The sequence below is a fragment of the Branchiostoma lanceolatum genome, chromosome 16 (assembly GCF_035083965.1).
Source record: "Branchiostoma lanceolatum isolate klBraLanc5 chromosome 16, klBraLanc5.hap2, whole genome shotgun sequence".
NCBI classification, from domain to species: domain Eukaryota; kingdom Metazoa; phylum Chordata; class Leptocardii; order Amphioxiformes; family Branchiostomatidae; genus Branchiostoma; species Branchiostoma lanceolatum.
Genome location: NC_089737.1, coordinates 978,835 through 996,573, shown reverse-complemented (window position 1 = coordinate 996,573; position 17,739 = coordinate 978,835). Strand labels below are relative to the sequence as shown.

Below are 17,739 nucleotides of genomic sequence, written 5' to 3'. Positions count from 1 at the left end.
TAATGGCAGGTACTGACATGTACAACCCCTTTTCAGCATATTTTCTTCATTATTTCGTCTATTGTTGGTATTTGTGAACTGTACAAAAACAAAACAAAAACTCCCGGACACCACCTCAATAGTAGATAAACAACAACATCCCAGTGCACTGGAGGACCCCCATGGTGGTCTAATCACTTAGGCACACGTTAGACTGCCAGATGCCATGAAGCTCTTCTTCTTTGGAAACACTCATATCTTTTTCTAAGAGGGAAGAATACAACTATTAATATATTCTAGAGAGTCTACTTTGAAGGGTATCAATAAAGTGTGGTTATTTTCCCTTCAAAACTGCAAGAACTCTGGTAAGGATGATTTTTTACAGAAACTGGTGAACTGTAAACAGGCACCCCACTGGGCGGTCAGCCTGATAAGAAGTACAGAAGCCATGTGTGGCCATGTGTTAGTTTCACACTGTGTGTTGTTTTGGATGGAGGATAACAGTTTTCTAAAGTTGTTTGTATGGTGCAGTAATGTTGTAACCTCCCTTCCTGAATATCGGTAAGCAATTCTATAGAGTTGATAAAGCTTGCTATGCAAAGAAACAGTAGGAAAATCTACTTTCTGTATTGGCCTAAAACTACATAGTGGGTCTTTAACTCTATCTCAGCAATGTAGAAAAAGCCATTATGATAGAATAACATTAATTCCTTGGTAATATTGTGAACTAATCATGTTGGAAGGGAGCAGATAGCAACTTTCTGAATTTTCATTGTTATTACCACGACATTGCAGTATTTGCACTTCCAAAGCTACAGTAACAGTACCTGTATTTCATAAGATGACACCCACCTGATGTGCACTTCATGATTGCGTATTTCTTTGTAATTTTCTAGCAATGATGCATTTTATTTATTCAGTCAGACTGCTTCATTTATGGTCAGAAGGTCTTGTTGATACGATAGGTAGACTGATATCAACGTGATAGGTATCCATCAACGTGATAGATATCCATCAACGTGATAGGTATCCATCAACGTGATAGGTAGACTGTTTGGTCATTCTGTCAATACAATCTTAATAATTCTTCCTGTTACAAATACCACTCGTGCATTCCTTAGTTGATTCAAAGTTCACAAACAGCAGAATGAAGCAAGATATCCACTATGCCGTACATGTACATACAAACAAATATTTGGCCTGCCGATCATCTGTCAAACAATAACTTGCCAGAGAAAATGTCCCCCTTGATTGAAAAGATTTGTTAGTAGACAGTCATCACATTGTATATCATTGAAGAGGATTAATGTGTCTTATAATGTTACATGTATACATGTAGTACATTGTATATACAACACTAACGTTATCATCAATAAACCAACACAATATTGCATCTTCATGCAAATGTTTAACACTAGTTCACCGTTGGGTAACATATAACGGGGGGTGCCCTAACATGGCACGTTTTTTTACGCACTCGAACTCACGGCGCTCCATTGCTGGTTGCCAGAGAATGGTCAGGTTTTAATGAATGAATTTTGAACACATTCATCTAAAGAACATACATGGACAAGAAATGTATTCATACTGTTCATGGACCCTTCACGCTCCGCATTAAATGCGGAAAACGCAGTGAGACATTTTCACGAATGTACTTTCTGATTTAGTGCTACGCCAGATAGTGTGCCTCACTTAGCATGCTTTGGTAATCTCTGTATTCAGTTTCCTTTTCATAGACGGTACCAATCACATGTAAGAGCGTAACAAAGATGTGCGTTGAATCGTTCCGCCACCATCGCAGCCAAAAAAATGGCGTGAAAACAACGTTGCCAGACGACATCAATGTTTACGTTGTTTTCTTTTGGTCGGTTTTCTTCTCAACAAACACTTAAAGACCCAAATTTTTAGTGTTTTATGAATATATTTCTTATGTGTATGATAGGTGTATATCTGCTTGGCACAGGTCGTATATTTAGGTGCCGGGCCGTCTAGCTACGCAGTGACCCTCTACTCAGCACTACCATCATTATTGTCAAAATACTTTTTTCGACAAAACAAGAAATGAATATGTACACATATGTTTTGAATGCAAATGACAATTATGTGCATGAACTTGGTTTATTTACCTTCCTTATCAGCATAGTCAGCTGACACAAACACGGCGTACTTAAGCAAAATAAGATCAGTAAAAAATCTGTGCAATGTTAGGGCGCGTGCCATGTTAGGGCGCCCCCTGTTATCCGTTGTTTTTCAAAACTGTGATATTTAGGATATACATGTAATACTATATATAATCACGGATAATAGTGAACTAGCATTATCTGTATCAACATCAAACAACACACAACAACATGTACTTACTGATAAACCCAGCCTTCCTGACTGCAATTTCTTTTTCAGATTTTTCTTTCTCAGTTTCCTCCATTGTGTGCTTTTCTTGAACTGCCTCCACCTCTCCATCTGGCTGTATCTGCGTCAAAATCACAGCAAAATTACATACAAGTTCCTTATTGAGTTTCTGCCTCAAAATCTGGAAAATCTGTTTCAATGATCTATAATTGTAAATCCTATCATTACTTATATCTCACTCATACAGGACTGGTATGGGTATGGGTAAAATAATAATAAGTTTATTGCAAGTTCTTGCCCATAGGCTTATTGCAGGTACATGTAACATGTAAGGATGGACAGACAATTGGTAACAATATAACATGCATATGTGGCTATTCTAGGTCTAAATACTGACATGACTGACAAGTTGACCTTATTCATCATGGACACCCTGTTATGCAAATACCTTTCTGGAAACATACGCCTGTACGCATATTTTGTTGAACACTATCAAACCATGCAGAATGGCTCAGATAACTAGTTTGTTTAATGCTGACCCATTGCAACAGTTTCTAACTTTGTAAAGAGAAGTTGACCATGATGTACCTCTATGTCTGGCATGGACAGAAAGTTGGAGTTGGAGGGAAATGCTCCATTCAAGGCTGTCCAGGACACAATGCTGCACGAGGGGTGCACCTGGAACAGGGAATAACATGTCAGGAGGAGGGGAGGGGCAAGGGCTTCATAGTGAATGCCAGAACCTCTAAATTGCTGCATAGAACCTTGCATGTATCAACATTCCAGGTACGTAAGAAAGAATCCTCATTGCAGTCCATTCAAGAGTCAAGAAATGCAGGCATGAAAGCTAAGGGCGTGCAGGGTTACTTACATGTACTAATATGTCGTACAATTGTCGTACGATATAACTGAGGGCATTTGGGGATAACAGTGCTTTGTTACCATACCACTTCCAGGGAATTATGCTGAAGCAAAGTAAAAGTGTATGGGATGAAAGGATATCACTTCTGCTACTAACATGACCAACTCAGTTTTGTTTCTTTGGGAAATTAGAAGGAAAAATCATTTAAAAAATGATGCGAAAAATTTGGCATTTTTGCGTAGGATAAAACCTTTGCAACAAAAACGACTGATGTTGCTAGAAAGAGAAAAGCCTTGCATGTAATGAAGCCAATCATAAAGAGAAGAACAGTTATTTCAATCATTCATGGCGTGAGGCATAGCAACGTCACCCACAGCATGCTACAATTAAGGGTCAATATCGGGCAAAGGGATGCATTACTTTCAAGGCGGATGAATACCCAGAAATGAGGCTCCGACCCAAACTGAATTTTAAAGAAAAACACACAAATTCATGCACTCTTCAGCCATGTTAGAATTTAATGTCAGTTAGCAGCACATTATGAGAAATGTGAACTAAAAGGTATTTCCTAAATGCTGTAAATCCAAAATTCTTTTCGATTATGTCATGCAATAAAGAATGGCTCAGTAATACATTGTACAAGAAATATCTATCTAGAGTCCATTCCAAGTCACCAAGAGGGTTGTTATTGTCATAATCTACAAATGTTTTCAATCTATTGTAATTATTTGTATAAGAGATTTTATACTTAAGAAATATTTTGAATGTGATTTCAACTTTATAAATATTCCTCGGTTTTTTAAAACTTTATGAATATTCCTCATGTGGAATATGATATTTCTAACAGTTTCTAAATAATGGTAACAGCATTCTACCATTATTTACAATTCTTTACAATTTCTAACCATTTTCTACCATTAATTCCAACATCTTTATAAACAGGTCAGAGGGCTGTGAAGAAAGCAATCACACAATCATCATTACGAAGTATAGGGAAGAATGCTCTCCACAAAGGACCCAACAGTGTCCTGCAGTGAAGTCTAAAGATATATAAAAGCAGACAGAAGGGCTGGATTAGCACCTACATGTATGGGGGCAATCACCATTCTACCATTATCTACCATTTTCTACCATTTTTTTGTAAATATTTCTAAACTTGAAAGAATCATGTAGATGTTTAGAAATTATTCAAAATAAAGAGATTTTTGTGCAGTAACTTTCAAAATGTTTCTAAACTACCTAACTGAATTTGAATAAATTCTAATTTTCATATTCAATCTTTTAAAAAAATTTAGTACTATTGTTGCTCAGATATTCTTTTATTAGAAATAATTCAAAATTATTACAAATATCACTCAAAAACCCTCTTGGTGTCTTGAAATGGACTCTATCAAGTACTTAATATGTTATTATGCAAGAAACCTTCTTGTGCATACATAAGGCATCAACATTTCTTGGCATTTTAATCAGTCTGAAGAAATACACAACACCGCCTGAACAATCTGATGTCTAATGATGTAATCAGGAATATCACACTCAGGTCATTGTGTTTGACCAGACTATTTAGTCCATTGACCTACCTTGCAGGTGCTTCCACATTTACTGCCACTTCGACTGCTGCTTCGACTACTTCTACTGCCACTACGTTTTCTCCGCGCTGCAACGTTAGCGGAGCTGCTTTCACTCTCACTATCTGACTCCGAACTGCTGCCACTGCCACTATCTTCAGCTGCTGCAGCAGCTGCAGCTGCATCCTCCTCCTCATCCTCCTGTCAACATGGAGAATTTGATGATTATTACAAGGTCCATGTTTTTGGTGGAGGTGTTTTTGAATGGTCCAGTATGAATATGGATGCCTGCATGGAAGTGCCCATCCATGCATAGGGTTTCAAATTGGGAGAGATCAATTTCTGACTGGTCTTCAATTCAATTCTTTATTCAAATACCAACATTGCAGACATAGAAACGTTAGCCTGGATGGCGTTGATATTTCATTACATGGTCTTACTCTATAATGGTTAAATGTTGCTTTGGAATGCTCCATTTTTGCATAGGGTTGATTTTAGAACAGTCGCTTTTTGCATGGGGAGAGAAATGGGCAAAATATGCTGTATGCTCGTGCAAATGCAAATGCTGCTTTTCTAGTTTATAGATATAATGGCATTGAACCTTAATCCAACACTTTTGAGAAAATGCAGTGCAGAATCATAAATCAACAAGCGGCCTTGTGAGTATTTCAGTAACTGTTGGGTGCATTATGTGTAGCGCTTCCCCAGTCATTACTGCACATGTATAAGTATTCCGATTATCGAGCTGTGGCTGGAAAACAAGGCTTGAAAATAGCCTCACTCATAACGAAGTCCCTTGGGAATTATGCTCCAAATAGAACATTAATCCGACATAAGACAATTTGTTTATCCTTGATTTTGCTCTATACAATTATAGCTGTTTGTCAATCTCTCCGTCAACCGAAAGCCAGATACACCAACTTGGTAAAATAGACACCATATTACAGTCAACACAACTGTCAACTGCCGTGAACTAGTCATCAACCTTCATCCTAAAAATGTTATGGCTCTCCCTCCCACGACATCCCCTACGTGATTAAAACATGTCAAATTTTCCTGACCTTCTCTCACCAGAACATGTTCTCTTCGGGGCCTTACCATTGCACATGTCGCCTACCTTGCTGTATTTGTTAGAAGCAATCAAAAGATTTTGCATATCAGTGCCAGGTCTTACAGGGGAGTACTAAAAAGCGTTGGATTAAGGTTGCGTCGGATTACAGTTCAGTGACGTTAACAGACTGATATGAACTTAGATATGATTAATAATAATCTAACAGTTAAATCTACAGTCAAACAAATGCAAATGTATAAGGCTAAGGAGTGGAGGCAAGCTAGGTATCAAGTTCACCAGGCTGGAACAATGACTTTGAAAGCCATTCAATCACGGCCATAGGAACACTTTCTAGTGCAATCGTAGTGTAACAATATGATACAATACAGTCTTGAATACTTGTCATTTCTTTAAAAGCGAAGTTACCTCCTTGACTGTTCTACAGTTTTGAACAGTTGGTTTGTAATTTACGCATTTGAACAAACTATACTCTCGCCAGCCTTTGCACGAGCTGTCAGAACACAGAATCAACACCTGATGCTATTCGCCACGCAGACTACGGGTACACGAACTGTCACACATAACCTTTGCTGCACTTTTAGCCACAAGCATTGTTTAAGCTATCTAATAAGGTCTGTACTTGGTGGCAACAAGTTCTACTCTGCGGTAGTTCTAGGAAAAAAGATTTTTGAACACCTCATTCCTCAATCCTGGACTATTTTGTTTTCTTCTTTTCTAAGCGGGTACTAGACAGTAATTTGTACATCTACTTGGTCCTCTGGACCTGGATTGGATCTGAAGGCTTTCTACCAGTACCCAATCTTATATCAACTGTTATTTGGACCTTAACTTACCGTCTGTTGTGATGCCTCTTCATAAGACATGGCAACAACAGCAAGGATCAAGTTGACTAGGTAGAAGGAGCCTAAGAAGATGACCAATAGGAAGAAAAGCATATTGGCATGCCCAGCTGTCCCAAGGACCTGTAAATAAAGTATAGTACTGATTAGGGATCATTTTTGAGAATAATCAGTCAAGCTCCATTCTATAATCAAAGGCTGACTAGATTTTTTCTCACCCAATAACATGTTACTGAAAATCAAGGATAACTTCTCTATGCGTCTTTCCCCTGCAACGAAAATAGACAAAAATCTTGGCTGTATGTCAGTATGAAGGCCCGTCGTGATGACACAAGCACATTTAAGTTGTCTGTGGCTATCAATGGACTTGACTGTCTAAAGAGTCCACACGTATTGAGAGGAATGATTGTTAGAATCAGATACCAGTTATGGTAACTATCTATAGGGAGACTTGATCCCCAATGTTGCCATCTGACCATGAGGAATGTTGACAGATACTGGTTAGGCTCTTCTGTCGTTCTATCTTTGGAAGTGATTATCTATTGATGAAACATAGACACAGTATATGCTGCCACTATCAGTCACACCTGTTGATAGAGGTTCTCCCAGAAGTCTTGGTTGATAAGACGGAAGGCAGTCAGCAGGGCCCAGCCGATGTTATCAAAGCTTGTGTACCCAAAATCTGGATTCTCTCCGATGCGAAGACACCTGAATCCTGGATTACAAAACCTGGAGGAAATTTGAATCAAATCAAAGCTGTGAACAATCCCTTCCAGCAAAGAGGGCACTTAGCCTGTTTGAATTCAAACTAAGAAAAAACTAGAGTTCCACGAACACATTATCTTCGCCAAATAATCAAGGCTTATTATGGAGAGTGATTAATATTTACATACAGTCAAACCTGCCCAAGGCGACCACCCGGCGGACCGAGCAAAAACGGCCGCGATGGACAGGTGGTCGCCATGAAGAGGATTCCACTCACATGTTTCCAGGTCGAGGTTTTCAAATACAGAACGTAAATGGATGGAAAATTATGTGAATTTAGACAGCGCGACCCCCGCCAGGTTCAATTCTCATTGACAGAAAGATCCTACAAAAATTACATTTTCCGTTATCGTTGTAATAATTGTATACCGCTACATCGTGAACAAATTTTCGTCATAATTTTGACTACAAAACAATCATTGGCTACAAATCGATGCCTCGCAGGGCCCTCCCGCATTCACACGTTACATTGAATAATACACACACACACGCACATCATCGAAGTTTTAAGGCCTAAGACAAATCCCTAGAAAACACCTGCTGGCCGCAGCCTTTTTTGGGGCGCCGACCGCTGGATAAAAGGGGCAAAAAGTTTTCGATCTGACAACTTAAGATGAAAACGGAACGGTGTGATTTCGTCGCGCCGCCAAGCTCTGTGCGACCGTATCGAAAGGCATTAGTCAGTGCAGCAGAACGCACAGCGTCCAATAAAGGTTTGTGAGATCCATGGAAATAAAAAGAAAATAAGAATATTAATTTTCATAGATAACTAGAGTATTCGTAAATGTTCATACACAAAAGCATCGTGTTTTAGAAAGGTCAGCGGTACGCCAAATCGGGGCCGCCCCAAATCCAAGATGGCGTCGGGACCGAGGAACAACATTTCTCGCCCGATGTTTTGCCCGCCGCGAAGTCATTTTTCGGCGGAGTTTAGTAAGACACAGACACATTTTTGTTGAAAATACAAGAAATAGATAGCAATTTCTGTGAAATCTGACTTTTTGACGCCATGCACTACGTATTCGTTCTGAAAATTGAGTTTAAACCGAACTGAGTTTGCGGTAAACTATAAGATTACGATAGGCACAACAACATCACAAACATTTGTCTTTACAATGTTTATAGGGGGAACGTTTTATTGAAACACTTCATGGAGGAATCGATGCTATAACATTGCTATTCCATATATTTTTGTCCTTATTTTTGTCCTTCAAAGTCTTGAAAACATTTCCGTGAAATCCGACAGCAAAATGATCCGATGTCACCACACGCTTGAAAATTAGGCGGCCGCCATGGGCAGGGACTGTGCTCTGTGCGGTCCCAATTCGTGGCGGTCGCGGTCGCGTTGGACGGGTGGTCGCCTTGGGCAGGCAGCTTAATGCTTGTGCCTATGGGGAAAATTTTCGGGACCGAGAAAAAGCGGTCGCCATGGTCAGGTGGTCGCGTTGAAAAGGTGGTCGCCTAGGCAGGTTTGACTGTACTAATCACCCCCTGCAAATTCGATCATACACCATACCGTTTGGAAGTCATGATGGGGGGGGGGGATGAGTCCAGTCTAGATAGGGTTAGAATCATTTGTACAGGACTAGTATGTGCTGATATATGTTATAACTGGTCATGAAAAAATATTGAAAGTGATGATCTGTATCTGTATCTATATAGCCGGTATAACCGCCATTCGGCGTAACACACCAGCTTCGCAGGCACTGGTTATATTACACCGAACGACCTGTCACGTCTAACCTTCGCATATCTAACTGCATGCATTGTTTAAAGCTATCTAATGAGGATGCTTTGACTGTACTAGGTTGAAACGAGTTCCACTCTACGATCGTTCTAGGAAAATACGAATTTTTAAACACATCAATCCTAGGTTGAAAAGTCTGATACTTAAAGGCATGGCTATTTCTTGTCCTTTTCTGAGCTGGTATTAGATACTTATTAGTTGGTACGTCCACCAATGGTACAGTCAATATATATGAATAGAATTGTGTTTTTAGGTGTTTTTGTCAGGCTTTCTATTTTGTCCCCTTTTCGTTATGTTGCCAACCGTGTGTTGGACATAAATGCCTACATACAAACACACAAAAATTAAAAGTACGCTGCAGTACTGTTGAAAAACGCAAGGTGAACCATTTTCAAACTTGACCTTTCTTTGCACAACCACTACACACCTACCGAAAATCATAAAGATTCATCGAAGCTTTTGTGAGTTATGCTCTTGACATACATACAGACCCACCTAACAGATGTCTCAACCGAAAACATAATCTTCTCCGAGGTCTAGTACTACTAGTAAGATATTATCAGCTGAACATCTAAGACCATGAAGCCCTTGGCTACTACAATTTCTTTTGACCATTCTGCGGATACATGTATGTCTGATTGACAGCTACTAGTAATCTTTTCTCCTCTGACAATAGCTTATAGAGACAACCATTCCCCTCCTGGACAATATAACGTTAGGCTCTTTAATATGATTATCCATCTCAAAACAACAAATCAAGTACTCACGGGTCAGATTCTGACTTGTTCCTGCAAAGCCCATCTAAGCCACGCGCCAGCAACCAATGGTCTACATGGAAGAAAGACACACAATCTTGGTATACCAGTTCTTCTGTCTCTGAAACAAGTGCATGCAAGAAGCACATTGCAACACTATGACGCTGCATGATAAGGTGGGGTCAGGTGTCTAATGTGCAACCTGCTCAGCTTTGCAACCATGTGTCAGACTGACTCTGCAAGGTCAGGTCAGTTTTCAAATTGGAGCTGACATTCCTGGGGGTTCCTGTAGAGGATAATGACTAAATAGCAAAGGATGATAAAAGAAGTTTCCATATATCCAAGCAAATGTATGGTGCTGCCTTGTTTAACTTTAACACTTAGTTTTACGACATTTTATGTATCTTTAGGGGATGCTGTTCTGGCAAAGGTCCTATCATTGTCTGTCCCATCCTATCAGTTTTCTTTCTTTACTCTTGTAAGTTGTAGTACCCCATCATTTCTATCTAGTTAATAATCCTAGTACATTTATTGTATACTTAGAATTTTGTTTATAAATAACAGGTTTTCTTCCAGTGTTGGTGGAGTTGCTCATAGCTTCCCCTACCCCCCAACAATATGATAACTTAAAGGTGTTTGTTGTCTTCCATCCGGCCCACCCACAGATGGGATTGCCATTGATCCAGTTTTTCCTCAAGGAAATTTAATTAGATGCCAAACCCCCATGCGTTCCCTTGGGGCCCAAAAGGGTAGACAGCCCAGGGTAGACAGGCCAGGTAGACAGCCCAGCTTTTCCCGTAAACCTTAACCTCTGTACCTGATGTTTTGTCTGAGTACAAAGCCCCTTGCAGAAATGTTGGCCTTGAATCATGGGCAACTCAAATTAGTGATGGGCAACCTAGCTTTTGGCTGAGGTTCCCAAATCAAGTTTGAACCCTAGTGAAACACACTTTCAAACATAAAACAACCTTATCTAAAAAATTCCAGATTTGAGATCCTTACCTTTATTATAATACCAGGCTTGCCAGACAGCTGGGTTGTTGGTTGCATTCACTACGCTAACATTGCAGTCACTGTCATCTATCCATTCAAACATCACATCGTGAACCGTCTCCGTCTTGTTGAATAATGGGTCATCCATGGGTGGTGGGAAGCAGTATCCCTTCTCTTGTAAAGTAATATTCCCTTTGATATTCAGGTAAAGTGGTGCGGAATAATTGAAGTAGTCTTTCCAGCTCACCCAATCTACCACCCAAGGAGGTTGCTCAATTAGTTCACTGTTGCCATTCAGCATTTGCAAGTCATCTGCACAATGCAGGTAATCAGTTGGCAACGCGTTTTCGTTATGGTTGCGGAATTTGTAACAGAACTCTGCCAAGTTCATTCCATTTTCTGGGAACTCCATGACACACTTGTTTCGTAGCACCCCCATGTACAACTGCAACCCAACTAAGGCAAACACACACAGGCCGAAGGATGTCAGAATGATGACATCACGGAGGTTGATGACAGACTGAATTAAGGCGTTAACGATGGTTTTTAAACCTGGAGAAGACACATAAAGACACATTCAGTTAGACTTAGAGTGAATTCCATGCTAATTGAACAGTAAATGAATGTTATGCCACTTAAACATTATAACTGCACAAGGGTTCAGAAAGGTGTTTCTTTTGGTGCCATCAAAAGCTTAGGACCATGTTTTTATATACCACATTTGCAAAGTTTCATTTACACTGCAACAGCTGAAATGTCCTTTAAAAGAAGGACTTTGAATGTAACTGGATTATTTTTTGCAGAAATCACTTAAAGATGGCAATTTCTCCTTTCTCACACATTGTCATCATTTTCCAGAAAGATTTCCTATGATAGTACTGGCGTTGTATCTGGATGTACTTGGGAGCTACAGGTATATCAAGGAGGTGAGTGTGTGTAACCTTGATCACCAAGTGTTTTGGTAGGGGAAAGTTTCATTACTTAAAAATCATGCATTGAATTAGGACATAATGTGCAGAACAAAATTTGCCTTATGACAACTTTTAAAACATGTTTTTGTCATTACATCACATTTTAGGTGTTAATCTATGGTCAAAAGATGGTCAAAAGATGACCAATACAAAAAAACAACAACAAGAAAGTCATGATTAGTTTGGTACTCAAGACAAATTCAATTTGTGAACAAATCTCGGGTTTCAGTTCGTTTGTGCGCCATAATGAATTTGTGAACTTATGACCTCCATGAAAATGGAGGTATTGCAGTCAATTGATGTGTCTGTTTGTCTGTCTTGGTGTGCATTCCCAATCATGTGAATATTGTGGCAAGATGTAAGGCGTAAGTGGTGTAATAGCATACTTGTAAAAAAAGACCAAAACATTTACTTTTTAATGCTCCGATCTTACAATTGGGGCCTTTAAGAGGACATGATGTATGTGTCACATGATTGACATTTCATACTCAAGGACCTACAAAACTTTGCTTGGGATGAACATTCTCAGATGTGTAGTTATGCACATTATGCCATCTACATATTTAGGTAGAACATAGTTTTCAGTTAGATTCAGCTTCATTACCATGGCAGCAATGAATATTTTGAGATTGAAATATAAGAGTGTCATTTGGCAACACATTAATCAAAGAGGAAATTCTAAACATGCTGAACTTTTTTTCATTGTACAATTTTCCTCACCAACACGACAAACAACAGTTGCGATGATGGAATAGGTTACAGGTCACAGGTTTTACATACGTGTATAATAGAGCAACTGTACAGAGATTGTTGGGGGTGTGTACATAACGTTATATATATGATTTTTATGGGCAAAGAGCATCATCAAGCAAGCAGTATTTTCCATCACACAACACTTGGCAGCAACTGAACTATTTCACTACTACGTAACAAAATTGTCTCACGAGGATCTTTTTTGTACCATATTATATGTACTGTGGAGATTATAAGAAAATAGGCAGACTCTATCATACAATAGCAGCTCAGCTTGAATGTTATTAGACATTGTGTGTTTTCTACTCAACAGCAACTGGGATAGTCTCATAGCCCTTCCAATTTCTCTCGAAGTTTGAATTTAGCCATTTGCATGCTCTTTTATGTGAGAACCCTGTACCAGAGATGATTGTGTAAAGCTAAGGATGTAGGAAGTTGTGCTATCAATAGATATCAATATGATAATCATATTCAACAGTGGAGATAAAGAGCGGAAATAAGGTTTTAGAGAACACAGTGTGGTTTATGGTGTTGGCCAGTGCCAGACATACTTTCCAGTGTTTAAAACCCTCATACACCCGAACCTATTTTTGCGACTAAAATGACTGAACGGGGTCAAAAATGACCCCAAAATGTTTTGTTCAGTAAAATCTCCCTTTTCACTTTTTTCGATGATTGTTATCCGTACATTGGTTCATCAATGTAAGAGCAATGTTTTGGCATGTTAAGGTATAAATAATTCCTGTTCATTACCATAATTTATGCAAAAAGATCAGAAGGACCAAGTCTTGAACTATTCCTATTTAGTCCGGGAGGGGATTTTTGAAGCCCATGCTGAAATTAATGTTGCATAGTTACTGAACGGCTTACGCTAGAGCCAACAAACGTGGTATTTTTTTAATAAAACGTCCTTAACAAAAATTTCAAATTAAAAGTAAGTTCATCATTTTTCGTGTAGCCATGGCAACAGGTTTTTGACAGGCATGTTTTACAAAATCTGCTAATTTCAGTTCAAACAATGACGTTTCGAGGGTTTGTTGGTACGGCACATTGATTTCTTTACATTGTCATCATTCTATGTAATCCGATGTAACTTTTATGATTTAACATTGATGTTTTAAGCTGATTTGATGACATCATCGGTCAAAATCCAAGATGGCAGATAGAATCACATAAAATTATGTCATAATGACATCATATTACGTCATTATGACATAAAATTTGTTATGGTAATATCGATGTGCATCATCCTCTGAAAATTTGGTGGTCATACAATGAGTAGTTTAGGAGTTACAGAGGGCAGGTCTCAAAAACAGCACATTATTTTTGCTGGGGTCAAAAATGACCCCAGTGGACTCAACACAGACTTTCCAAAAATAATGCCAACAGTATTGTGCCGATCTCCCTAGAAAATTAGGAGAGGTTAGAAAAAATGTCTACTTACAAAGTCACGGAAGGAATTTTTTCTCACATCAAACATGTTCAAATGGTACGTCAAAATCCACGCCTGGGGTCAAAAATGACCCCATTCGGGTGTATGAGGGTCAATTGTGCACCCCCAATTCTGTGCCAGGTGGTGACAATAAGATACATTATAACCAGTACTTACCAGGCACCACTGAAATTGTCTTCAAAGCTCTAAGCACTCGAAACGTTCTTAAAACGGAGAGATTACCCAAATCCATGAACATTGTGATGTATCTGTGACAAAGAGAGCAAGGATATGACACGTTAGAGTTGATCCAAGCTAGTAGATTATCAACCACTCACCAGGCACCACTGATATTGTCTTCAAAGCCCTAAGCACTCGAAATGTTCTCAAAACGGAGAGGTTGCCCAAGTCTACGAACATTGTGATGTATCTGTAGAGGAAGACAGAAACAAATGTACGGAAGGATCATCTTTTTAAATAAAAGTGGGTGCCAAATGATTTGCACGCCATCCCTTTGTCAGTCTTGAAGTAGATGTGGGTAAGTTTTACTTGAGGGGGGATGGGAGCACCATCTTGGTCTAAAAGTTAGGGAATACTATATCATCAATGACTATCAAACTAAACCAAAAGACAGTATACATAACATGTATGTATGTATATATGTATGTATGTATGCATGCACGCACGCACGCACGCACGCACGCACATACATACATACATACATATATATGTTTCCATTTACATAATTATGTTTGTATACCCCCTCCCAAGAAATTCATTTGCAAAATAATGTTTTCAGGTTCACTTGGGATCTAATAATAAGTGCGGATGAGGGTTGTACAATATGGGTAGGTATATGGGTAGGCTGTACAATATGGGTACTAGTACGTTGTACAATATGGGTAGGTTGTACAATACTAGTATGGGTAGGTTGTATAATGTGGGTAGGTTGTACAATATGGGTAGGTTGTACAATGTGGGTAGGTTGTACAATATGGGTAGGTTGTACAATATGGGTAGGTTGTACAATATGGGTAGGTTACGTACAATATGGGTAGGTTGTACAATATGGGCAGGTTGTACAATATGGGTATATGAAGGTTGTACAATGTGGGTAGGCTGTACAATATCATGGGTTGGTTGTATAATATGGGTAGGTTGTACAATAAGGATACATGTAGGTTGTACAATACGGGCAGGTTGTACAATATGGGTAGATGCAGGTTGTACAATATATGGGTATGGGTAGGTTGTACAATATGGGTAAGTTGTACAATATGGGTAGGTTGTACAATGTGGGTAGGTTGTACAATGTGGGTAGGTTGTACAATATGGGTAGGTTGTACAATATTGGTAGGTTGTACAATATGGGTACGTTGTACAATATGGGTAGGTTGTACAGCATGGGTAGGTTGTATAACATGGGTTGTTGTACAATATGGGCAGGTTGTACAATATGGGTAGGTTGTACAATATGGGCAGGTTGTACAATATGGGTACATGTAGGTTGTACAATATGGGTAGGTTGGAAAAGGTCACAGAATTACACAGTATGGGAGTAGATATTTTTCCAGGATTTTCTAAGTCCAAAATGATAACATATCGAACATTCATAGCACTGACATATCAGCTGATATAATGGATCTGATGAACTTTTTCAGGAAACTTTGGGTGCACATTGGATTCATTGGATTAAGTATTAATAACACTAACAATAATAGCCCACAACAACATGCCATAAGATATATGTATGAACCACTCAATTGTTCTCGTCCACCCTTGTACTGTCAACTAACAACTATGACCATTTTAGAAAACAAGATGGAATATAGGGAGGCATGAATAAAGGTAGGACAATAAAGGGAGAACACAGGGATGTCTCCAATCTTCAGGTCCTCCTCCATCAAAGAATGTTTAGCTGTCACAGTAATGAATTCACATGCTGGAACTATAAAGTGTTCACATATTAAAGGATATTGAATGTAAATGAAAAAGTACAAAGAATTTTATTGTAAAGTTACATAATTTACTGTCATTGTTTCATAAATGCCATTGTTCACACATTTCAGCTGTCTGTAATAAGGCTGCGAGGTGATGGCAATATTGTAAGATTTTATTGTATCAATTGTTTTGTCAAATAAACAAACCAATGAATAAGAATAAAAATGAAGCGCACCGATTGGATAAATGGGGGTCTGTTTGCATATCTCATTGTCCAAGCCACATTCAGAAAGATTAGCGACAGTCACTACAGCTGTAACATGTGGCCGGAAAGAATCAATCTGAGAGATTTTCTGTGCAGAGGCAAATGTCTCACTTTCTGCTCCAAATGTCTCACTTTTCTGGCCACATGTTACAGCTTTGGTCCATAAACGCAAAATGTCACAAAAAAGGGGCAATTCAGACGGCGACATGTCCAAATGTTGAGTTAAGGCCACATCATCTTAATCTTATGGATGACATCCGCGCGTGCATTGATTTTTGCCTGTTCTCAAAAAAAAAATCACCTCCTCCGAGGCTCCACGGAACTCTGGAACTTGCTGACATATATTGCCACAAAAGGCTAGCATTGAGCCAGCTTGTCATAAAACTTGTTATGTACCACAAAATACGCCAGCATCAAAGTTCACAAGTAAACTGGGGGTGTAATTGTGGATTGGTATGCCATCGGCGTTGGCGAGGGGGATGTTACATTTGCACAGTTGTACGAGAGACAAGAAAATTTCAAAGACATCCTGTCCTAAGTGGCTCTCACACGTTTCTTTAACAACAATGAGGGACATGGGAGAAGAGTTGAGGTCTCATAGTGAGATTTGTAAGTGTGAACATGGAATGCTTAACATGGAGTTCAATGCCATGTATGTTGAAACTACCCTTATAAGTTATGAATATTCTCATCAGTCGTAATATATCATCTACAGTCCTTGGAGCCAAATACCTTCTAATAGTGTACTTCTTTGATCATTCTTGTCAATATATCAAACATCGATCACTTGAGCTGAGTCTGCTAGGATGAACAAGGCAATCTACATGTACCTCCTACAAATAAAGTCTTGTTCTGTGGTTTAATTCATGATACCAGCTTTGCAGTCCTGTGGTTTAGCTGAATAGCAGCATTTTTTTGCTGGATTTTTCTCTTTTTTTCCCTCGAGCTTGTGCATTAGTTCTCCAGAGGATGTCATCCATAAAACTAAGATAGGGTGTCCTAAGACAAAATGTCTCGCTTTTGGCCAGATCTAGATGTCTCATTTTCGTGTTCAACCTCCTTGGCACTGTCCCCATCTATTCTCACGATCAAGTGCACATGTTGCAACTCCAGGAGTCCTGAAAGGTACTAGTGTTTTTTGTTCTGCAATCTAAGAAGCATGACTTTGTCAAAAGAAGATGCAATTTGATCATTCTTAAGCTTTTTGCGCCAATTTTATGTAATATATAGTGTACAGTCAAACCTGCCCAAGGCGACCACCCGGGGGACCGAGTAAGAACGGTCATAACATGTTTCCGGGACGAGGTGTTAAGAATATACAGTGTACTACGTATATGGATGGAAATTTATATGATTTAAGACAGCATGACCCCCACCAGGTTCAATTTTCATTGACAGAAAGATCCTACAGAAATAACATTTTTGTTATCGTTGTAATATTTGTATAC

The 17,739-nt window shown here is 39.0% G+C and overlaps 1 protein-coding gene across 1 annotated transcript in view; it reads right to left on the bottom strand.

Moving 5' to 3' along the window:
- The window catches only part of LOC136422135 (sodium channel protein type 4 subunit alpha B-like), a 105,649-nt gene that overhangs the window by 55,520 nt on the left and 32,390 nt on the right, over window positions 1–17,739 (bottom strand). Inside the window, exons 5-12 of the mRNA XM_066409782.1 lie at window positions 14,424–14,515; window positions 10,939–11,481; window positions 9,949–10,009; window positions 7,257–7,398; window positions 6,664–6,792; window positions 4,771–4,959; window positions 2,917–3,006; window positions 2,341–2,449 (exon numbers count right to left, since the gene is read on the bottom strand). Of these exons, the coding sequence (XP_066265879.1) occupies window positions 2,341–2,449; window positions 2,917–3,006; window positions 4,771–4,959; window positions 6,664–6,792; window positions 7,257–7,398; window positions 9,949–10,009; window positions 10,939–11,481; window positions 14,424–14,515 (1,355 nt within the window). The remainder of the gene's footprint in view (window positions 1–2,340; window positions 2,450–2,916; window positions 3,007–4,770; window positions 4,960–6,663; window positions 6,793–7,256; window positions 7,399–9,948; window positions 10,010–10,938; window positions 11,482–14,423; window positions 14,516–17,739) is intronic.